The 24,276-nt window shown below is 44.1% G+C and overlaps 1 protein-coding gene across 1 annotated transcript in view; it reads right to left on the minus strand.

The window, feature by feature from the left end:
• Positions 1-24,276, minus strand: part of AOPEP (aminopeptidase O (putative)) — a 1,805,484-nt gene that overhangs the window by 802,124 nt on the left and 979,084 nt on the right. Inside the window, exon 6 of the mRNA XM_069625709.1 lies at positions 8,181-8,370. Within this exon, the coding sequence (XP_069481810.1) occupies positions 8,181-8,370 (190 nt within the window). The remainder of the gene's footprint in view (positions 1-8,180; positions 8,371-24,276) is intronic.

A 24,276-nucleotide genomic window follows, 5' to 3' on the forward strand; every position in this document is an offset into this window, starting at 1 on the left:
TTGGTAAGGACTTCCCAGACATTTGCTACCAAAGTTTGTTCCAGTTCTTAAAGTTCTCTGAGGTTATCAACTGTGACGGGTTTTGGGGATCCTAAACCACCTTCTGGGTTGATACTAGTTGCGGGCTTCCAGGGTCCGGAACCTAAATGACTAACTCAGTTGATGAATCCTACAATTGCGTGAATGATACTTCAATTGCTTGAGGAATGGCAGATAAGCTTCTGAAGGAGAAACATGTGAAGAGAGTGTGAGATCCCTGGTACTTCAGCAAATACTCAAAGCCTTTGAGATTGTACCCTCTTCTTCTCTGATCTTCTCATAAGTTCCTTCATCTCCTTTTTTCATCTCCGTTCCAGCTTGCCTGGGCCTGATGTTGGCCTCTGGAACCTCCTGTCATTCTTCAGCTGTTCCGGTCCATATTATTGTTGTGCTGAGGCCTGATCATTCTTCCTCACCACCCCTAGGTATTAGGTACCATCTCCTGTTCACGACACAGTCTGCCGCCCACAGTTGTTAAATCCTCTAAGTTGATACTTCCCCTTCGTAACCTCACCTTGCGCTGATTTCACCAACCTCTCCCATACAGTTATCTCCCCATCTCCCCAGCATCAACTTTAGCTTCTAAGGTCTGTGGTAAGTCCTACATAGGTGATGGAAAAAAAGACCTAGTTCAACATGTTTTATTAAAGAAAACTTCAACTAACTCTAAAACTATGGTGATGGGTTTTGTTAACTTCAAAAGAAAATAATAAAAGGTTAGTGGTCAGGATGCCTCAGAAAACCTCTGTCCTCTGTCCAAACCTATGCTATCCTATGTTCTAGCCATACCACTAATAACATGATCAACATAAACCTTTGCCTCAGTAAGTATATTCCCACTATGCTCTGCTTACGGTTGCTCGGTTCTGAGCCCCACCGTCTTGCGTCTTTGAGTTTCTCTCTCAGGCCCCAATCTGCTGATAGAGTTCACAATCAGGGTTCTTTAAGGCTGTCCCTTTTCCTAGCGAATGAAGCTCAGGGGGCATTGGGTTAGTGTTTGTATCAAGTCCCAAAGTTGGTCTTGTATTTGGTTGCGCAAACATTCCCTTGGTTGTCTTTTAACTCCATGTGGGCAGTCTGGCCCTCCTGGATTTGTCTGTACTGGATAACGTCCACCACCTCATGGGGTACTCTGTGTCTAAGCCTCTCATGGGCTATCGGACCCTGCATCAGCCTCTCGTGGGATTTCCAGCCTCCTAGGCTGTCTGAGTCTCAGGCTTTTTTCAAGTGGGGTATTCTGTGTCAGCCCCTTGTGGGGTTTCCGCGTTCTCACCCTCGCATGGAGTATTGGGATTGTCACCCCAGTTAAGGTAATGCATATAATTCATATTGTTATCCCCTCATGGATTTTCCACTTTCTCACTCTCACATGGGTTATCAGGATTGTAACCCTCCTGGTTCAAACAATTCTCTAGCCTATGCCAGTGTTTTGTGACTGTGGTAGTCAGTGTTCCTGTGCCTGTAGGGCCGAGCTCCTCGAGCTCGAGGCCCATCTCCAGGGAGCGGCATTCAGTGGGTCTGTCCCCTGCACTGTGGTCATGGTTCCCGCTGGTGGCACAGGATTGAAGGCAGTTTTCTGTCCTGCTTCGTCTGATGCAGGTCTCTGCCTCCTCACACCCTCTCTAGATGTCACAGCGCTCTTATGTTTCCCCCATACACAAAGGGAGAGTTGATTGGTTCTCAGTCTCATACAACAATGGTAACAGTTGCAGGTAAGAAATCAGCCCAGCATGTCTTAAAGGGTCCTGTACATTATTTCCTTGGTCAGTCCCTACGTGTGCTATTAACAATGTTGAACTAGTGATGGCGCATTTAATGGCAAGAGCCTCAAACTCTACAGTTGCATAGGTTTGTTCTCAGGTGAACAATTTCCTGCTGGAATATAGGACTGGATGCTCTCCCCCATCATGCAACTGTGGGAATACTGCTTCCAGGCCCACTTTCGACACATCAGTCTGTAAGATGAACTCACAGTTGAAATCAGGCACTTTTAGTACAGGTTCAACACAGAAAATCTGCTTCAACCCATCATAACCTTCCTGATCGTGTCGAGTCCAAACAATCTTATTCGGGTGTGAGTTTTTGAGCTTGTCTAAGATTGGCTGCAAGGGTTGCAAAGTTGGGTATGAACCTTCCATAGTGCCCGGCTAGTCTGAGAAAGCCCCCGAGTTCTCGTTTGGTTTTAGGGGCAGGTGCCACTGCCTTTACTTTTTCATTCAAAGGTTGAATAAGACCATTGCCCACACAATATCAAGATATTTTACAGTGTTATGGGCTGAATGTCATTTAATTTTGGATTGGCACAAAGCTCCACCTTTCTTAAGGCCCTAATGATTTCACAGAGATGGTATAGAAATTCCTCTAAACTATTGCTATGAATCACAATACCGTCAAGGAATGCTAAAGCAAAAGCAGAGTAGGGTCTTAGTGCCTTCTCCATTAACCGTTGAATAGTGGCCCGAAAGGAAGGACAGTAAACTGAAACAACCCCGAGGGGTAAAAGGGCAGTTTTTTCTTTGTCAGAGGGGTTAAGAGAGAATTGCCAATAACCCTTGGTGAGATCTAGGGTTGGGGTGTATTTGCCCTTTCCCAGACTTTCAATCACCTTGTCAATCCCTGGCATTGGATAGTTGTCAAAGACCTAGATGGAATTCAGTCTCCTTAAGTCAATGCAAAATCACCAAGACCCATCAGGCTTGGCTTTAAGGACAATTGGGGAACCCCATTGATTTTCTGAGGATTCGATCACTCTCAGTTTTAACATGTCAATTTCTTCCTCTATGATCTTTCTATGTACTTCAGGGATACTGTAAGGTTTAAGGTTTACCATCTACCCATGAGGCGTGGGTATATATTGAAAGAATTTCTGACCTTGCCTTGCTTTTCAGAAAAGACCATGGGAAATTGACATAGCAGATCTTCGAGATGCGTTTTCTGGATGGGAGTTAGATTTTCCAGGATCAGGTTGAGAATCTGTTCATTCTGAACCAAGAGGGTGCCCATGGCAACGGTACTCTGCTCAACCGGGTATGCCATCCAGGGCTTTAGGAGGTTTATATTGTATATCTGAGTTTTCTGTTGGCTCTCTGGGAGGGAAACTAGGTAATTGAGGCATCCTTTTATCTCAAAAACCTTGTATGGGCTGCATCATTTTAACACCATTTTGTTCGCGGATGTGGGCAAGAGGACCAACACTTTGTCACCAACAGAAGAAGATATTCCCACAACCTGTCCGTTTTAAGTGTCTTTCTGGTGTTCTTGTGCCCTCAAGAGATACTGATTCACAATCTCCCTAGCCGCTTTCATGTTGGATTTATTTTTTGCGTGGCTTGGTATATTGGCAGTGTTGCCTCTTGCCTCTCTTCCCAGGTCTCCTTCAAAATATCCAGGATGTCTCTGGCCTCTCGCCCATATACTACTTCGAAGGGTGAGTAACTCAAAGAGGATTGGGGAGTCTTTCTAACAGCAAAAGGTGACTATGGTGTCATAAGGTCTCAGTTGTGTCCATCTGCCTCCACCAGTATGCTCAGAATCGGTTTCAACATATGTTTGAAAGTTTCAACCCGACAGTCTGTCTGGGGGTAGTACATAAAAGTTCTTAATGTTTTTATGTTCAGAATCCGCTTCACTTTTTGCATGAGGTGGGACATGAACGTGGTACCCTGATCCGTGAGGATTCTTTTGGGAAGCCCACATGGTAGAGGAAGGGAATAAGGTGCTTGAGGATGTGTTGGCTGGTGTTCCTCAGTGGGGATGCTTCAGGGTAATGGGTGGCATAATCCAAAATAACATGGATACATGTATTACCCAACTTGTTCAAGGGAATTGTGAAGAATCTGATAGGATTCTCCCGTGCTCTGGGACTCTCGTGTGACCTGGGAAAGTCAGAGGCGATCTGATCCCGACCCTAGGGGTGGTGTATTGCAGGCAGGAGGATCACATTGGGGGTTGAGGGTGGGAGGGGAACAGATCAGGAAAACTGGGATCAACCGCTTTTTAACGTTTCCCGTAATCCCACCCCTTTAATGGCTTTTTGTCAAACTAAAGAAGTGGAAAACCTAACTTTGGGGAAACAAACTACATGTCCCAGAATCCTAAAGGAGCTGAGAGGAGGAGGCAGGCTGAAGAGGCATCTAGATGTAAAGTCAGGCAATTAAGCCTAATAGAGTCAGGCAATTGAGGCTGAGGACTCACACTTGAAGTCAATTGTCAAACCTGTGGTGCATAAAAGGCTGCAGCAGGAGATGAAAAAAGATTGTAGTAGAGGAGCACGAGGCTATGTAATTCACAAGGAAGTGAGAGCACAGAGGTGATGCCGGAGCGTGGAGTGAGCAAATTTCACCTGCAAGTACTGAGAGGGTCTTGTGTTCTCAAAACTGTACTGCAGAGGCTGCACAGAGGAAGACATGCTGGAGCAGCAGAGCTGTGATTGTGCAGGAACCCAAGGCCAGAGACAGAACACAAGCCAAGGGTTTCGGGAGCAAGAGAGGCTCCAAATTAAAAAGGCTGGACCAGAGACACCCATGCTGCAGAAGGGTGCCTGTCCCAAGTGAGCCCAAAGAAGCAGAAGAGGTTGAGGAAATCGGGAGTGCAAAGCAACTCGCAACTGCAGTGTCTCTAAGGCCGGTGTGTGAAGCTCGGCGCTCAGAAACACTTAAGCCTTGCTGGTAACTGTAACCAGCTCCAAAACAACTCGTATGGAGTTGAAAGCAAGCATAAGTTGTTCGTTCAAGCAGAAGTTGTTTATTATTTTCAAGTACTGTGTTAAAAATGAAAAAGTAACACCTGTCTCTATTCTAAAAGCCGGAGTGTTCGAGTAGAAAGGAAAGATCTTTTCATAAATTGTTAAACACTTGTTCCTAATATCGGAGTGGTTGCGTGCCTTCAATTGTGAAAAAGGAACACTGCTTCCCATTTAGAAACACAGAGATACTACTTTACAAGTGTTACCAGTGAAATAAGCACAAAGGGAAATCATGTGTGACCAATTACGTTTCCCAAAAGAAGTCAGAAGTTGCTGCTTTAACTTTACATGGAAATACAATTTCATTCAAGTCTTTAAGTCAAAAAGCTATTTTAAAGAGTGGTTGCGTGTACCTAATTATGGTTTCATTTTGAAGAATAAACCTTGCAAACTCCTAAATTGACATTCTTTTTTATAAAGTGGCTATACAGAAGCAAATAACACGAAATTCCCAAGCCAAGAGGATAACCCCTTTTCCAGTGAAACAAGTACTGTTTTAACCCCTCTACCTTAAATGTGAAGTTGAAAACAGTCCAGTAGAATGAAGTCTAAGGGTGGCATTGTTACCTGAAGCACTAACGCTTCTGGGTAATAACTTGGACTGAAGGGGTGTGCATAAGTCTGGAGAAAGTAATTGGGTGCTTGAAAAGAACTTTGGGGAAATAACCTGTAATGCTGAAGACTACTGAAGTGAAAGAAAGTCAGATTTCTTAGCAGAGGCAGGTTACCCATAGTGGCAGTCAGAGAGAAGAGGAAGAGAATTTGCCCTCTTTTGGAAGTCCCTGAAGGGAAGAGTGCCTTGCCTACCTGTAGAGGTCGAAGAGTCTTGTTATTTAAAGCCAACTAATTCTGAAGTATAAAACTGAAGCATTAGTACCTGAACTCTGGTAGTGTATCAAACTGTCAGTGGATGTTATAGCAAAGTGGTTTGGAGTAGTAGCAGGCTGTGATACACAGGTGACTGATCTCATAGTAACACCAGTAGAAGGGTGGTTGATAAGAGGGAAGCAACAACCCAAAAGAAGCATCCTGACAAGTATACTGAATCTACTGCAGAGATATTAACTAATTGTGAGGTTGTAGATGAAGACAGTCTTTTCTTTGAACTTTGTTAATCAACATTGAAGAGAAGATATCCAGGATTACCATTGGTGATATTTTCTTGGCTGGAATTGGAAGGGGATCTTTTCAACCAAAACCGGAGAATTCTACCAGTGGATTCTTCTTTTTACTTTTGATTTGCCAATTGCCCGCAAAGATGGCCGCTTGAGCCGGGACCGCCGTATCCCCTTGCCCAAGTAACGGGGAGCAGAACGGCAACACACAACATCCACAAATAAAAGAATGCATGTCTGACAGCGGAATAACTGAAGAACGCATGGGCATGCGTTCGACTTTAAAGGCGGGCAGCACTGTAGCAGCTCTTACCTGCATGGGAGCGAGCTGTGGCGACATCGGCCTGTCTCCTAAAATATGGCGGTCTGTCCTCTGGTGAGTTCCTCTGAGTGCCGCAGTGTTGATGGGCAGCAGAGGGAGGAGGAAAATGGTCTGGCACAGTAAGGCGGGGAGCAGGGGGGCTTCACATCCACAGTGACAGTGAAAAAGAGCGGTGTGGGGCACTGCCGCGCCACCACCGTATCAGGCGAGGACCTGCGGAGCAGCGGCCAGGGGCTGCAAAATAAAGTTGAAGCCTGTTGAAGCGAGGGGCAGTGAGAGGCCTGCAGGGAGGAGCTGAGCCATGACGAAAGAAAGAGAAAGAGGACTGGTGAAGTGAGGAATCCTCACAAAGGCAGGCAACAGCAACGGGAGAGGAGCAGATGAGCACTTGGCTAGGGAGGCCAGTGACATGGTGACTGTGACAGCAGATAATGCCACCAGGGGCCTGGCAGTGGGCCAGGAAATTGGCTGGGTGCATGCAGTAAGGTAGACCCAGAACAAAGGGTCCAGTATATAATTTTTCCAAGTGTGCACGGAAAAGAACTAGAGCAATGGCAGCATCTGGCAAGGAATAAGGCGAAGAAAAAAGTTAACTGCCAGCAAAGAAAAGCACAAGTGAGCAGTGTTCTAAGAAGCAGGCTGAAGGGAAGAGGCAAGGAGGACCCTGCATGGAAGAAACAATACAGAAGGCATATGTGAGTGCAGAAGCAGGTATATAGGAGTGAAGACGGTACCTGCAAACTTAATGAGCCTGGCAGCAAGGAAGAACGCAGGAGAGCACCAGGCTGAGGAGACTGGGCACGGCTGACAAAGGCAAATAAGAGGTGAGCAGATTGTGGTTTAACTGAGGCATGCGAGTACCCATATGTGAGCAAGGCTTTAGACCAGAAGGCAAGTAAGTGCAGAGCGAAAGAAAAGTACTGTCAGAAAAGGCGGCTTGAGCAGCAATTGCATTTTGAAGAAAAAAGAGGACCAGGCAGCATCAGACAGTTGAAGAGCAGCTCCTAGCCCAGCACAATGGAACCTCAACAACTGGTACCGAGAGGCACCGCATAGGGAGGGCTAAAGCTAGACGTCCTCTTGCAGCAATTTGCAAAGCTGAGTGAAGTGGTAATGAGCATGGGCGCAAGAGTGAGGGACACCCATGGAAAGGTGGTGAATGTGAGGGCAAAAATTAATAGGTTCACAGACATGCTGGTGGAAATGCAGGAGCCAGTCGAAGAAGTGGCAGAAAAGGTCTTTGTCCTGCAGGCACAAGTAGGTCAATTGAAAGCAGTCAATAATGAATTGGAGGATGGGAGTCGGTGGAGACAGCAGATGCTATAAGCTTCCTATAGTCTTGGATAACAGTCAATATTCCAGTGAAGTTTGACAGGCCATTTGAAATACAAAGAGCACATAGGGTGAGCAGAAAGAATGAAAGATACCCTAAAAGCTGAGACCTATGATTTCCTGCTTTCTGCGCTATCCACATGTACGCCAGCTATTGTCGGTGATCAAAAACAAAGCTCCACTAATGTGGGAATGGCAAAGAATCTATATATCACCAGACTTCTTCAGGGAGACGTTGGAAGCAAGGAAACGGTTCCTGAGCATTAGACCAGCAATGAGGAAGTGGGATTTAATTATATGGGTTGTTGGAGCCGGCCAAGATGCTGGTGACGAAGGACCAGAAGAGGAGAATCTTTACAGAGCCGTTGGAGCTCTGGGATCAATATGCTTTTAATATAGAATGGGTTTGCAGCACAGTTGAAGTCCGTCATGGGATGCAGAGGCAATAGAGCCACTAGTGAAGCAAGCAGGAAAAGAGTAGATACTTAGGCCAGGGGCACTGGAGAGCACCACAAGTGTATTTCTGCCCACACTAGTTTGTTGGCTGGCATAAACTTCCAATACTTTCCAGAAGAAAACATTAGATGCTCAATATTGAAATGCACTTTCAAAAATAATGAACCCTTACCTCTTGTACTTTAACCCAAAATACATCTTCCAAGTGTGTGGCAAACCCTTCACTTAGCCACTCTTCGGTCCAATCACGGGCCCCAATAGCCAATCCGAACCAAGCATGGGCGATTTCATGGCACACCCGCGTACCACAGAGACCGCCTCTTCCTGATAAAACACTCTGAGACAGGAAGATGATGTGTGGGCTGTCAGGGAAGTAAGAATTACAAAACATGTTAGTGCCCTGTTTCAACACCAGAAGCACAATGTATATATTGTCTGATATAGTGTTCAATCGATGAGAAATGGAGAAGGATCAAAACATGACTCTCTGATTAGCAATTTATAATTTCCATATTATGCCAGATAAATCAAACCTCCTGGTATTGCCCAAATAAGTAGACCTGCCTATGGTTAACCAACCACAATAGGCCAGCTTCACACCACGAGCTCCAGTGGAAGGCAAGTGCAAGAAGTGACAAGTTGTTTAGAGGGTGACTATTTACATCAGTTGTATTATAAGCCGGACTAGTTCTCTCGCTCTCTCTATGCTGCTTAGCTCCTTCTATATGGGTAAGTGTTGCGCTGTCAGGTGTGTGTTTGCTAGAGCCACTCTAGCAGTTGATGACAGCTGGAAGCAACAGCTTGATGGGGGCTGATTTTTTGTTTGTTGTTGTTGTGAAAGCCGCTATTAATTAAAGCACTGGCTGTATTAAGCATTTGACAATGTTGATTTCTAATGATCACTTCCAATATATATTTTAGTCATCAGCTTGATCACACAGAGATAGAAAGTACCTTCTGCACATTGGGCTACAATGGAGACAACAGCCTCTAACATCACCTGCCACGCCACATTAAAACTAAGCTGCCCATTTCATAGCCATACAAATTGTGAAGAGCGCCTGCTACGTCTACCTACTCGGACAGTGTCAGAACAGCACAGCCATCCCACTGCGTTGCCCACAAAAGCCCCAAAAGGGTGATCAACCCTGAGAGGTTGGAGATAGAGGATGCACAATGCACCTATCCATGCACAGTTTGGAGCTTATTCCTCCTCTAAGGGGCTCGATCACTGGGGAACTCTTTTCATCTAGATAAATACACAGGTTCGGAACACTCCTATTAAGTCGGCTAATAGCATCAGAATGTTTACAACAGCCTGCTAATATTAACAAATACCAGCGCAACAGGCACCTGGAGCGCTAATGGCCCGATCACACTTACCAGCAGCTTCATGACTGGCCCTCCTCTTCATCATCACAGTCCATATGTAATGAGCACGGTCCTCGCACAAAGGCAAATATTGATTGCCACAAATACGTACATTCAGCAAAGAAAGTTTAGAAACACTGCAACCCAGACTCCCTTTTCTCCCTCCAAAGAGTTCACCTTTTTACCCGTGTAGTTTAAAAATGGACCTTGCCCCTGTAATGCGTGTGCGAAAATGAGCTAAAAAACATGGCGCCGGTGTACGGGCATTTTGGACATTCACTTCGAAACTGCAATGAAAATCTACGTTCTGTGAGCTTAGTTAGCAGACATGAGTTCTGCCATGGCTGCAATAGAATATTTTGAAGCAGATGAGCTCACTGTGGAGGATAGCTGGTGTATTGTTCAATCAAAGAAGAGCCAAAAAGGGAGTCAAGAGTGGTGCTGGGAACGAGTACGCGAGAGACAAAATGAGTATTTCAGATGCTTGCTGTCTTTCCTTCAGCCGGGGACGGTTGGCAACCTGAGGTGGGCAGCGATTTTTCCCTCATAAGAGATGAGGTATTCTGGTGGTAGACAGAGAATTGGAACCCCGGGTGAGGACGTCTTACTGAGATGGAGGACGCTCTGCTCCAGACCACGTTAGCACGTGTGATCTCGCTGCCTACCTGCCTTGGGACTGGGTAGTGTCGTAGTGGCCGAAATGAAGCTTTCCTCTTCAACTGCACTAACAGTGATGTAACCCTTGTTCATGATGTATTGATCCGACCAGAAATTATGATCATGCAGTGGGTATTGAGATCTCCTAAACACATTGAATAGGACATGCTCAAGAGGCTGGCATCACTAAATGGAAGTGGTACATTCAAGATCGTGCCAAAACGGAAAAGGGTGGAATTGCAAAATTGCATGAGCAGGTGGCTGTTGTTCCATTGGTTGATCTGGAACCTAGGGAGGAGGGGATGTTAGGGAGTCTCCTGTAAAATGGGGAGTCCCATACGGTGAGTTGACGAGTGAACAAACTGAACATGCGTGGTTCACTGATGGTTCAGCCAAATATGTGGGGACTGAGTGACACTGGAAAGCAGTGGCATATAATCCCAAAATGAAGAAAATATTGACCAGATCTGGGAAAGGGAAGAGTAGTCAATACAGAGAATTGTATGCAGTGTTTCAGGCATTGAAGCAGCAAGCGCCTGGTGGTTTTTATGTATACACAGACTCATGGTCTGTGGCGAATGGACAAGGGGTTTGGCAGCCACCATGGCAGAAGAATGGATGGAAGATTCATGCGAAAGAAGTGTGGGGGAAAGAGTGTGGCAAGATATTGCCAAAATGTTGCTGCATAGTACAGTAACCGTCTATCATGTGGGCGTCCATTGCACAACAGACTCATTGGAACGATGGATCAATTCTGTTGCAGATGAACCAATTCTGTTGCAGATGAACATGCCAACATTTCAGTAATGGACACAAGCTCTGAGGAAGATGATCTGGAAGGGATTGCTAAGTGGGCACATCAGAAAAGTGGGCATCTCGGAGAAAAGGCTACTATGAGGTGGGCACAAGATCGGGGAATTAGCATTCCTTTAGGGATCGTGAAAACTGTGATTTTACAATGTCCGTTGTGCCAAAATCAAAAACCAACATCTATTCCGCATATCATTATAGATACATTGGATCAAGGTAAATTACCTGGACAAATCTGGCAGATCGATTATATCGGTCCGATGCCAATTAGCAAAGGGTGTCAGTATGCGTGTACAATTGTGGACACGTATTCCGGATACTTGATTGCAATGCCATGCAAGCGAGCCACACAATTGAATACGATTAAATTGTTAGATCAAGTGGCACTGTATTATGGAGTACCTTTGCAGATTCAAAGTTACAATGGGTCACATTTTAAAGGAAAACTGATTCAAGACTATCGACAGGAAAAGGGCGTGGAATGGTTCTTTTACATCCCATATCACCCCGAGGCTTCGGCTTGATTGAGAGAATGAATGGTTTGTTGAACGAACAGTTGCAAAAATCTGGTGAGGGAAATTTGAAAAGGTGGCGGGAGCGTGTTTTGGATGCATTGCAAATATTGAATAACAGACCGTTCGCCAATGGCGAGACTCCATTAATGCGTATGTTAACTCCAGCCTTACAAATGAAGCTGAACAGAGCATGTGAAACCTTAAAGTACTGGGAAATGTCACCTGGAGCGTTAGCTCCTTTTCGAGCCACACCAGAGTCTGCAGGGGTGGATTTAGATGCAAGGGAGGAGATTTGGCTTGAGCCCAGAGGAATCAGTGTTATCGACACCGGGATTGGAGTGCAAATTCCATCAGAACAAATGGGATTAATTGACCCTATGTCAGGATTAGCATTGAGGGGAATCCAAGTCTTGGGAGGGATTGTGGATGCAGACTACCAAGGAGAAATAATAGTGATCCTCATTAACAGTGGGGAAAACATGTTACCTATCCATAAAGGCGATAGGGTGGCGCAGTTAATTATTGTACCTGTGAAATTGTCAATGGTGATAAGGGAGAGCCACGCACTGTGATAACTAAATGTGGTGATAAAGGTTTTGGCTCATCAGACAGAATGGTTCCGGGAGCAAAGGTTTGGGTTGAGAAGCCTAGTGGTCTGCTTCCAGTGGATTTAATTGCAGCAGGAGAGGATCAAGTTGTAGTTGTAATGGAACCATGGAAAAGAAAATTGAGTCATGTTCCTGCTGACAAATGTTATTTATGTGAATGATGTACTCCACTAATATCTTGTTTTTTTCTGAATTGTTCTTTTTCAGACATTGTGTGTGATGTTTGCCCTTGTGGATTTGTGTGGAGTGCATTCGGCGGGAACATGCGAGAAGAGGTGGAGTATCTCCATCCTGCAAATGGAGTCGAGGATATGGATGAGAACCAACAGCTTTGATGTCAACACAGTCCTGGAGGACGCACCAATTGCATTGTATCGTGGTTTCTTGAGGGAACTCTGTGGGCCTGGGTGTGATGTCTTGCCCCCTTCCGCGGCTTCCATGTCTTTTGTACAGCATGTCTATGCTGCAATTGTTGAGCAACCTGAGAATATATGGGTCTTTCTAGCCCGTTGCATGCTAAACATCTCACACTTTTGCTTGGCTGATGTTCATGGTGCTGCAAATTTGATTTCAACGTGCCTTGTGGCTGTGCCAACGCCGGCCCCTGTCTTGCGGCACATTTTCGGAGTACTGCATGAGGATTCTCTCATGGATGAGTCCGATTGTCAGAGGCTCTTTTTCTGTCTACGAGTACTGCAAGTTCTGTGCTGATACTGATCGAAAATGAAGGAATATGACACGTATTATCACCTACAATATTGCTCCTGCTGACGTTTGTTATATAATGACTTGTGACCCCAAACATATCGGCAAATGCCAGCAGTTGGACTTAAATGCTGATCAAGGAAGCACTGATTTTGAGAGACATTTGTGTACTCGATCCACAAATGTTTGTGTTGATGTCTCTAATATAATGTTCTGTAATCTGACTGTTTCGGCAGCCAGTCATCTGAGCCATGTGAATCTTCCTATGGGTTGGTTATTCTCCTGCAGGAACTTTACATATTGATATATTCCTGCTAACATTTCTGGTGGTCTTTGTGCCTTGACACTCCTTAGCTTAATGATGTTTCCTTTGCAACCTGCTTTTCGTGGATCTATGTGTGCTGTTCATCATATTGGTTTAACCCCATGACTGCGATTCCAATGTGCGTTTGTTATCTGATGGCCCTTGCGATTTCCTCGGTGGGGGGTTTGGTTTAGCTGCTGGGGGCTATACATCCTTAATTAAGCTGGCTTGTGTAGTAGTGAAGGGACTTCATGAAACCTCTCAAGCTTTGTAGAACTATTGTTAGACAACACAAATTTCAGAAAAGCTATTCTGACGAACAGAGCTGCTATTGATTATTTGTTTTTTAAGTATAATTTAGGTTGCAGTGCTGTAGAAGGGATGTGTTGTTTTGGGTTTGGAAGATCGTTCCCATTCTACTGAGAAACACATTGGTGGGTTGAGGGACCTCATTTCTCAAGTCACTCAAGATCAGGACGCAAGCTGGTGGGATCAGAAGTTTTTATGGGTTCCAGGGGCAGTGCGTTATATTTTTGTTTGGATTTTTACTGTGTTTATTGTGTTGTCTGTTGTTGTTGCATTTCTTGCATCCCAAATTTGATGGGAATGTTTCGTCGGTTTTCAGAAATTGACTTTCCTTTCATTGGGATATGGCAGTTGATTGTCCAAAGGGTGGAGTGTCATGCGTGTGCAAAAATGAGCTAAGAAACATGGTGCCTGTATGTGGCCATTTTGGACATTCACTTCCAAACTCCTATGAAAGTCTACATTCTGTGAGCTCAGTTAGCAGACATGAGTTCGGCCACAACTGCAATAGTACATTTTGAAGCAGATGAGCTGACTGTGGAGGTTAGCTGGTGTATTGTTCAATCAAGGACGAGCCAAAAAGGGTGTCGGAGAACGAGTGCGCTGGAGACGAACTGGGTTTTTCCACTACTGACTAGATTTTTCTGCTCTGTGCTCCCTATGCTTGTTGTCTGTCCTTCGGCCGGGGACGGTTGGCAACCTGAGGTGGGTGGAGATTCCCCCCATAAGAGAAGAGGTATCCTGGTGGTAAACAGTTTTGAAACCAGACAGACTAACACCGGAACCGTATACCTGACATGTCCCAACACAAGGGTCAGGCAGAGTAGGGCAATTGCAGATAACCACACACACCTGACTGCCCTTTTTCTTTCCCACTGGGAAGCACACTTTGAGCAAGGCCAACGGCATGAGGCAGCAGCTATTCCAGGATGGCAGCTCAAACGGAGGAGAAGGGCGGCAAGACCTGAGAGGATGACAAGGAGGAAAGTGCCCTTGCCCTTTTTGGCGCAGACCAGCAAAGCCTCTGTGAAAGGAATCATAAAACCGGGAACTATAGCTGACGTGCGGTGTAACAGATGTCAATGGTTTGTAAACACTTCTTATTTTTCTTATGAACATTATTCCACACTATTTTGTAGCATAGTGCTAAGGATTGCCAATAGTTATTTTTAGTATAGGTCCTTTTATTTGCCTAGACTCCACTAGGACTGTAGTATTACTGTTTGATGGTCGTAGCTTGCTCCCATCTTAGATTTAGGTTTAGATTAGGCATTTATCTCACCCATTATATAGTTTAATAAACACCCTTGAACTGTGATCACTTGTGTCTGTCTTTACTTCGCTACCATGCTTTCCTTACAATAGCGAAAATAAGGAAATATCATTCGGAATGGGTCAGAAGCAGGACCAATAAGACACTTATGCCGTGGCCTCAAGAGGGTTCACTGTCAAAAGATGTATTGCGGCATACAATGACAAACTTACATGCCACATACAAGGGAAAAAAGTTGCAGAAAAGAGCAGCCATTTTAGAGCTTTGGAAAATGTACCAGAGTGAGAAGGAAGACCCAGCCTATAGGGAGTGGATGCTCAATCAGCATAAAGGGGAGCATAAAACGCCTTTAGCTTCCCTTTCCCCTCCTGAAAAGAAGAGTGCAGGTACAGAGGAGAAGGGATTTTACCCTTTGAAGGAATTAAAAGCAGCAGTGGGGTATGTTAATACAACATATGCGCCCCCTCGCTTATAGCAGCTGGGATAATGCGGAAGAGAGCAGAAGCTGAGAATGCAAAGATATAGCAAAACGTGATGAAGGTAAACAGCATGAGAGGAAGGACAGACAAGATAGACAAATAGAGAAGAGAAAGGAGCAGGGAAATAGAAAGCAATACAAGATAAAGTTAAGGAAATAACGATAATACAGAATGAATGGATGGAAGGACAAATATTGCTTAAGCTAGACAATAAAGACATTGATGGGGTTTGAGAAAGACAGGAGAGAGAAGAACGGAAAAGGAAAGACGGAAGAAGAAAGAGCATACCAGGAAGAGAGGGATAAGGAGTACAAGCAAAGGGAAGAACGAAGAAGACATGAGGCAAGAAAAGAGAAGACGAGGCTAGAAGAGAAGAAACGGGAAGAGATAGAAGCCCAAAGAAAGAGGAAGATGAATTGAGGGATATGAGGAGAAGAGTAGGGGATTAAAAGACGATGAAATAGAATATCTATGCCATAGAAGCATAGTGCCGATTGATATATATATGATATGATAAGTGATTTATAACGCGTCTGTACACAATTGTTTCTAGGCATGGAGCATAGTGCCGATTGATGCACAAGACCGATTGGAGGAGGAGAGAGGGTCACAACAGCCCCATAGGGAGCTGGAAGGAATGTAGCGATCAGCATGGGCTGGTGGGAAGGATACAGAGGATATAGAGGAAAGGCTTGGGAAGCTATATAGGCAAATGAGGGACAGAGTAAGGTACAAAACCCAAGAGAATCTAGAAGGATCCCGATTAAAGGGAACCGAAGGTAAATCAGGTGACATCATAACAGACGATTATGGAACATTGTCTTTAAACAGATTAGACCTTGACGATGCCTAAGCAGACAATAGTCACACAAGCAGGGGTATAATGATATGGTATAATGATGTCAGACAAAGAGAGGGAGGAGAGCAAAAGGGCGCAAAGGGAGGCCGCATACAAGTTTTTAAAATAATCAAGTGCAGAAAAAGGGATAAAGTGGTCAGATTTAGAGGACCCTTAAAGAAGGACACCAGAATCAACACCCTATGCTGAGCGACCGCCAGCCCTAACACGCAGTACAGGGGACATATCCCGCCATATGTAAGTAGGTTAGGATCATTACCAGAAGGAAACAAAAGGGCAAGGCTAGCTCTCCTCTGAAGACAAGGAGTGTAGGTAAATATGATTTTGAATCAGCGTTTTGACAATTCCATTATTAGAGAAGGGGGAGGACACCCACAATATATACCATGGCCACAGATTTATACAGATAATTTAAGGTGTAAATCGCTGAGTTTAACTTCCGATGCGGGAAAATGGATTTATGAATTAGAAAGGATGACATCAGGAATGACGTTAGCGATAGGTGATATAAAAGGACTGCTAGCAGCTATTCTAGGGGAGAGAGCTGACGACATTTGGAAGCAAGCAGGATATGCAGGTGTGACTGCGCAAATCACGACACACAATGGAGCGCCATTTAATAATTGCAGAACAGACATATGGTGAGCACTCAGAGTACAATAACCCGATACATCAGACATGGGTGTGATTATGACTAGAAAAATGGGAGAGGATGAACATCCTGTTGCCTTTATTCAAGATATACAGGACAGATGGAGGCAGGAAATGCCTGAACCTTGGGATAAAACGGTAGCATTATTTTACCACAATTTGTGTCAGGGGCTGCCTGAGCCAGTGCAACAGCAATTGAAAAAACAGGTTGGAATGGAAGCAAAGCCATGGCCAGAAATATAATTGACAATTGTGCATCACTGCTGATTAATGCAGGAGAAAAATAAGAAGAAAGCAGACAACGGAAAGCAGGAGGAAGCAAAGATAGTTCAAAAGAAATTGTCCAAGATCGCTGCATTTCTCCAACAGAGCACTTGACAGGATGGCAACCCTTAATGCCAAACTCTCCACCCTCACCCCCTGCCCCACACTTACCCCTCACGATACCGTTGTCCTGACAACCGCAATGCTAGCCTTTGACTCCTTCAACCCCATATCGAGAGATGAGTTCCTAGATCTACTATCTGGCAGCAGACCCTCTGGATCCCCCCTTGACCCCTCTTCTCACTTCTCTTCTGAAAGAATTCTTCTCCTCTACCTGTGCAGGAGAACAAGCAAGGTCCATACTAAACGACTCCCTCACCTCTGGCATCTTTCCAGAGTCCTTTAAAATTAAAATAGCGCATGTCAAACCGCTTCTAAAAAAGGCATCACTGGATCCCCTTGACCCTAAGAATTACAGGCCGATATCTAACACTAGATTTCTCACGAAACCCATTGACCATGCTCCATACTCTCAGCTCAACCGCTTCATAAAATCCAACAAACTACTCAACCCCACTCAATCAGGCTTCAGGCCAAGCCATGGAACAGAAACCACTCTGATCTCGATCTGGGGCGATCTCAAGGTCGTGGCAAACTCAGGGTTGTGCAGTGCTGATTCTCCTTGGTCTGTCAGCAGCCTTTGACACCGTTAACCATTCTATCCTCCTTGAACGTCTCCACTCCCTAGGAATCTGAGACTCAGCACTCAAAAGTGACTACAGAATGCGACCAATTAGTCACCAAGACAGAATTAAGAAATGGATACCATAGATGGCATCCTTAACGTCCTGCAGGTGCTAAGATATGTAATTACTGTCTATTCGCTTTCTAAGTCTACTACACAGGCCTAGAAGCCTCACGTGCCATCTACCCCTGAGTTCAACTACCGCGAAACGCGAGAATGTAATCCAGAACAGTGTGTTTGTAAGAATAAAACATCCACTCCAGACACTCACCTCTCCTATCACTATGCCCACCCTCTACTCTAAACCAACACACAATAGAGCGCAGCTATACCCCTTTATCAATTTCAGCCTAGCTGCTAACATACCAACAATACACCATGAATATCTCAACATCCTGCTAAACGCAGTTATACCCCATGAGAAAATTGGTCTAACTGCACACACAAGCATCCAACATAGGCCTCATGCTGCCAGAAAGGCGTCTCTGAGACCAACCACCAGACTGCACACATTCAACTGATCTCGCAATACCACCGCACCTAATGTTAGGGTGCAGCTACCATCAGGCCATCACATCAGCTGATCACATATTGAGTGCACCCAAGCACCCTTTACTACCCTTCTCTCTCGACTGACCTGGACCACGGTCCCCAAGGGTGTTCAACCCAAAAGCGTTTAAGATAATACCAATGATACATAGAGCACTATATAAATGCCAAATAACAATAACAACAATAGCCAGTGAGGGAGCGGTATTGACAAGTAACAAAGGAGGGGTGACACAGGAAACACAGTCAGGGCAGCACAATAACACTGGATATCATGCAGATCAAAGCAGGTACAATTTCTGGCGAAGAGGAAGGGCAAATGGGTTTAGAGGTATAGGAAGAGGTGGATTTCAAAACTCAAATGGAAGAGGAGGATTTAATGGTGGGTAGTCACAGCAATGTTGGAATTGTGGAGAATGGGACATTTAGCTAGGACATGCAGAAGCAGAAGAGGTATGCAACAGAATTGTCAAGCTCCAAGAGAGGGGATGGGTTATGCTTTACAATATAATGCAGAACCGCAGGAATATTATACCGAAGATCATACAGATGCTCAGACACATGCACCACAACCCCAACAAATGCAGCTAGCACCGCTGCAAATGCAATCGCTGCAAGGGCAACTGCAACAGTCATCCATGCAAACACAACAGGCTCAACCGCAGCAAACATTAATACAGCAGGCTATGGTACCACATTGGAACGTGACTTCAGGAGCACAGCAGGCACCCACACCCAAAATGAGGAGTGTAACTGTGATAGGAGAAAATCCTTTCACAGGTACAGGGATGAATTCATGTCCACAATAGGACAGCCCACAGATTGACTTGATGTGTTCAGTACTATCAGTGACACTAGACCCCCAAGAGGAATCAAGGGTCAAGGTAACGATAGGAGGCAAGACATTTTCATTTTTAGTAGACACTGCAGCCACTAGTTTCTGTGTCCGCGAGGGAAAATATCCAATGTCAGTAACCGCCATGAATGCTCAAGTGTTCTCTGGGGCGATGAATTGAGTTCCTTTTACAGACTAATTACCAATTTCCATAGGAGACCTTGACATGCCAATACCATTATAGGTAGATGCCAGTTAATATATTGGGATGTGACTTAATGACGAAACATAACATGACGATATATTTTACAGATGAAGGAATAGTGTACTCTACTCCAGGGATACACTATGTGAATGTGGGCAAGCTTATACTAGCCTTTACAGGCCAGAAAGCATTACGAGGAGTGCCTTTAGATCCAGAAGTATTTTTGTATGGAGTGACTATTTTACTGTCATGGTTACCCAGGTTGGCAGGTAAAATATTGAAAATACTTGATGAATGTATGTGTAGGGCAGAAATCCCCATGGACGATGAGGAAGGGCAGATCATTCCCTTAGAATCAGAAGCAGCATTGGTTAGAGGAGAAAGCGAGATGTTTCATGGGACAGGAGATGAGGGAAGGGGATGGAGAACAGTCATAGCCCTCAGTTAAGGATACAGGTTGACAGATTTGACAGACGAACAACTGTTTAGAGATGAGTTTTCCGATGATGAACTAGTGTTTGTATCACTTATTGGATTAAAGTGAAGTATGTAGAAATACTGCAGAGAATGGCATTGGTAAACAGAAGACCGCCATTTTCCCAGGAAGACTTGAAGAAATGTGGGTCTATTAAAGGGGATATCGGCAGTTAAAATTAAATTAAAACCAGGAGCTCTTTTACCACAGACAAAGCAATACCCCGTGTCCGGAGAGGCTGATGAAGGTTTATTTGAGACCATTTCTGCTTTAATGAAGCAAGGCATATTAGTGCCACCAGACTCATCAAGTAATACAGCCGTGTACCCTGTCAAAAAATCAAATGGAGGGTTGTGGAGATTTATCCAGGGCCTTCGCCCTTTAAACAATATAGTAGAAGCCGAGTTTCCTTTAGTTCCAAACCCTGCAATGATATATCCCCTTTATCACAGCCAAGTATTGTGTAATATCCCCTCCACAGCCAAGTATTTCACAGTTGTCGATTTAAAAAATGCATCCTTTTCGAATCCCCTTAAAGAAGACTCACAAGATTTGACTTCCTTTTTGTATAGAACGATCCGCCTGAAACATATTCGTTTGCCTCAGGGGTACTGTGATTACCCTTCCATTTTTAACAGAGTCCTCCAGATGGACTTGAGTAATGTCAAACTCAAAAGTCCAATAATTCAGTATGTAGATGACATTTTGGTGTGTCGTGAGACAGGGGAAAGGTTCAGAGAAGACTCAGTTAAACTCATGACTATACTCTCAGAGAAAGGATATAAGGTAGACAAGGAGAAATTACAATATTGTCAAGAAGAAGCCTTGTATATAGGACAGTTGATCTCTCACAAAGGGAAAAAATACGACAACTGAAAGAGCAGAAGCAATCATTAAAACGGAAGCACCTAAAACAGTGAGGGAAATGCAACCGTTTCTAGGGTTCTATGTGAAAAGACCTTGTGTTAAAGGTCTCAAGAGAAAAAGATCGATTTACATTGACCGATTTTCCTTTGATCAGAAAACCAGCATTGTAAAGGTCTTTTTGTCTTGAGGCCGTTAAAATGCAGTTTTCCTTTTGTTTTATATTCAGGAGCTTTAAACCCCCGATCCTCGCATTGCTCCTCCGCATTCCCCTGTTCCCCAAACCAAAACACATACATACACACAAGACATGCACCCACACACTTACCCGTTCTACTGGTCCTACGCTTTCGGGTCCCGCGGAGCCTGTCTGCCCCTGCGCGCACTTGTGTGCTTTCTAAATCAGTATTTTAGTGAAAAGATCTTTATAAAAAAATATTTTCACTTAGGACCGTTTCTAGGCCTATGTAATTATTGCAGGGCTTGGGTTTTTGATTACAGCACATATATATTCAACCACTTTTTAAAGGACTTAAAGAAGCACAAGTAGATAAGAGCACAATAACGTGGACAGATGAAATGACTGAAGGGTTTGAGGAATTGAAAAAAGCAATTAGTACAGCCCCTGTGTTGGGGATCCCAAATTATAGTGAAAAATTGTATTTATTCTCCCATTCAAATGGAGAAGTCATGACAGCAGTTCTTCCGCAGAGGACGACATTAGGACACGGACATAAACCACTGGCATATTATAGTGAGATTCTAGATCCAGTAATGAAGGGACACTATCCTGGTGAGCAATCTTTAGCTGCTGTTGTATTTGCAATTAAAAAAGCTTCAAGTATAACGATGGGGTGTTCAGTAATGTTATTTGTAGAGCATGCATTATTTGCAATTTTAGAGAAACCCAAAATTACACTAACTACACAAAGAGCATTGGGGTACGAGGTGATTATTTCCAACCCTGTGGTTAAAATTGATAGATGTAATACAGTGAATCCAGCAATGTTTATAGCAGAGCCAGTAGGAGAGTATGGTTATGTACATGATTGTACAACATATATTGAGAATTATAATGAAATCCCCCAAGTGAGAGAAAATGCCATTGGGAGAGGGTAGGAGGGAGTTGTTTTTATTGATGGTTCTTCACAAATTGGCCAGACGACTGGGGAAAGGCATACAGAAGCAACAGTGATGAAACTGAATAGAGAAGGTGAATTTGAAGTTGTAACAAGCATGAGGTTGCCCTTGAGTTATTCATCACAGGTTGCAGAATTAGTGACGCTCACCGAAGCGCTCTGGAGCTTTGAGCATGAGGAAGTGATGGTGTACTCTGACTCTGCCTATGTGACGTCAACTGTGCATGGAGGTCTGTCACGCTAAAAAAGGAGAAGCTTCCTCCGTGCAGATGGCACTCCAGTTTAACATGTGTCCCTATTGGATAGGCTTATAGAAGCATTAAGTCTCCCATTGACCCTAGCAATCGTAAACTGCTCAGCACATTCTAAACAAGCATATTTAATTTCCTTCAGAAACAAAGCTGCAGACATAGAGGCTAAAAAGGCAGCCTGTTATCCACCCATATCTAGTTTAGAGAAAGAGGATATTAAACAATTGACAGGACGATGTATGTTGGTAAAGGAGGGCTTTAACATGATGTCTATTGTTCAGTTAATTGAAGTACAAGGTCCATCACCACAAGAAGAGCAAGATTAATGGCGACGGCTCACAATATAAAAGGTTGACAGGACCCAACTTCTGATCACGTGAAATTAAAAGTCAGGTGACTTAAAAAAATAAGAGCAAAACATGGCTACTCTTCTACAAATGTAGGCACTATATTGAAACAGAGTCATGGCTTAGTTGCCATAATGGGCTCAATCGTACCTATGACTTCTATTCATGATAAGTAGCCATTAATCCATATATACTTCATATTGGAAGGAGAGAGCCTCCAACACAAATATAGAACCACCAAATTTCAATGAGCTAAAGGGCAATTGCAAATCCATCGCAACCAATCAAAAATGTCATTGTGTGCAAACTCATGACAATCTCACAAACAATTAAAGTGCAAGAAAAAGACGACATGGCCACAAATATCTGTCCTAGTGCAAATTGGGCCCTATTGCGAAACAGAAAAATGGCACAAGAAAAAGCAGACATCATAATCCCTAAAAATACAATTTTCGGCCCAGTGGCTAAAAAGACAAGCATCATATGTGCAAAGAAATCCACATAACAATAAATGCCCATCCCGCCCCAATGGGAAGCAAAGAAATTATAAAAATATATGCATGGGAAAATGAAGCAGTTGTCATTTTCCAAAATTGCTTGTTCTTCGCCAGTGGCTATAAACAACATTCATTAGATTTATATGTTGGAATACAACAATGCAGATAAATACAGATTCCAGTGTCAATAAGCTAATCTAGAAATATATACAGCTCCTCATAACTACTGTGCCCATGAGGTTTCATTGTACCTAGCTTTAAAATAAACCTTGCTTCAAGTTGGCACAGTTTTGGCTCTCTATTGCCCTTGCACTTGTGCTAGAGCACCAAGTAGCATTGGGGATACATCACCATTGTGCATTTACTTAAAGTGTACTGCAAGAGGATAATTCCCATTAACATTTGGTTCTGTAGTGTTTCAAAATACTTAATATGAGCGGTCCAATAATTGAACCTACTTACTTTAAATTACAAGGGCATCCTATAAAGTATATTACAAATTTGGTCATATAAGTGATCACCTGGCCAATCTTCCAAGCTTTATGCTGATCATATTGTACTTTATCAGAGACCTTAGCAGAATTGCACATCTTGCATTAACTGCAATTATAAAAACCATTGGGTTAGCCAATTCTCTTGAGGCCAAGCCAATTCCTTAAGCATGCTCAGAGAAAGTTTATCTTTCAGAGACTGATCTTTCGAAAGAACAAGTTACTTACCAACTGGTAATGTTCTTTCGACTGGATGTTCCTCCCATGTATTCCACATCTTTGACATGTAATGTCCACAGCTGTGCTGCTTTGGACATTTTTTGGCAGAGGGCGTCCTGCGTCTATGGCATCGGGTCAATGTCCCTCTAAAGACACCGTCAAGGGTGACATCACCGGATGTTATAAAAAGGACGCATGGCGCGCCCAGCCTCAGTTTATGTTTTTTCCTCCATAATGTGTGACATGCTCGTACACAATGCCAGCTTGACTGCACATAGCCTTGAGGGAACGCAAGCTGCAGGCTGGGAGAGCGATGTGGAATACTTTGGAGGAACATCCAGTCGAAAGAACGTACCAGTTGGTAAGTACCTTGTTCTTCGAATGGATTGTGTCTTGTAACGAATTCCACATCTTTGACAGACTCCCAAAGCAGTACCAGAGAATGAAGGAGGGAGAAGAATTTAGAATCCCCAATCAGATGGCAGAATAAAGTACCGCTTTACCAAAGGCCATATCCTGACCATGGAGAGTATCCAGGGAGTAGCGTTTGACAAAGGTGTGGATAGAAGCCCATGTCGCTGCATCCCAAATATTCCTAATAGGAACCCCCCGCTACAGGGCCGTGGAAGTAGCCATGCCCCAAGTGGAGTGAGCGCGCAACCCCTCAGGAGGGTCCTTGCCTGCCAATCTGTAACATTCAGTACGGGTGAGGATAATCCACCTTGACAAGTCTGTTTGTAACAGCCTGGCCCAATCGGTGCCCAGCGTACCCCACAAAGAGTTTGTCGTCCACTCTGACCCTGGACATCCTAGAGATATAAAAGCTCAAAGCTCTCCTAGGGTCCAAAC

Source organism: Ambystoma mexicanum, chromosome 6p, assembly GCF_040938575.1.
Source record: "Ambystoma mexicanum isolate Mex_15411 chromosome 6p, UKY_AmexF1_1, whole genome shotgun sequence".
NCBI classification, from domain to species: Eukaryota; Metazoa; Chordata; class Amphibia; order Caudata; family Ambystomatidae; genus Ambystoma; species Ambystoma mexicanum.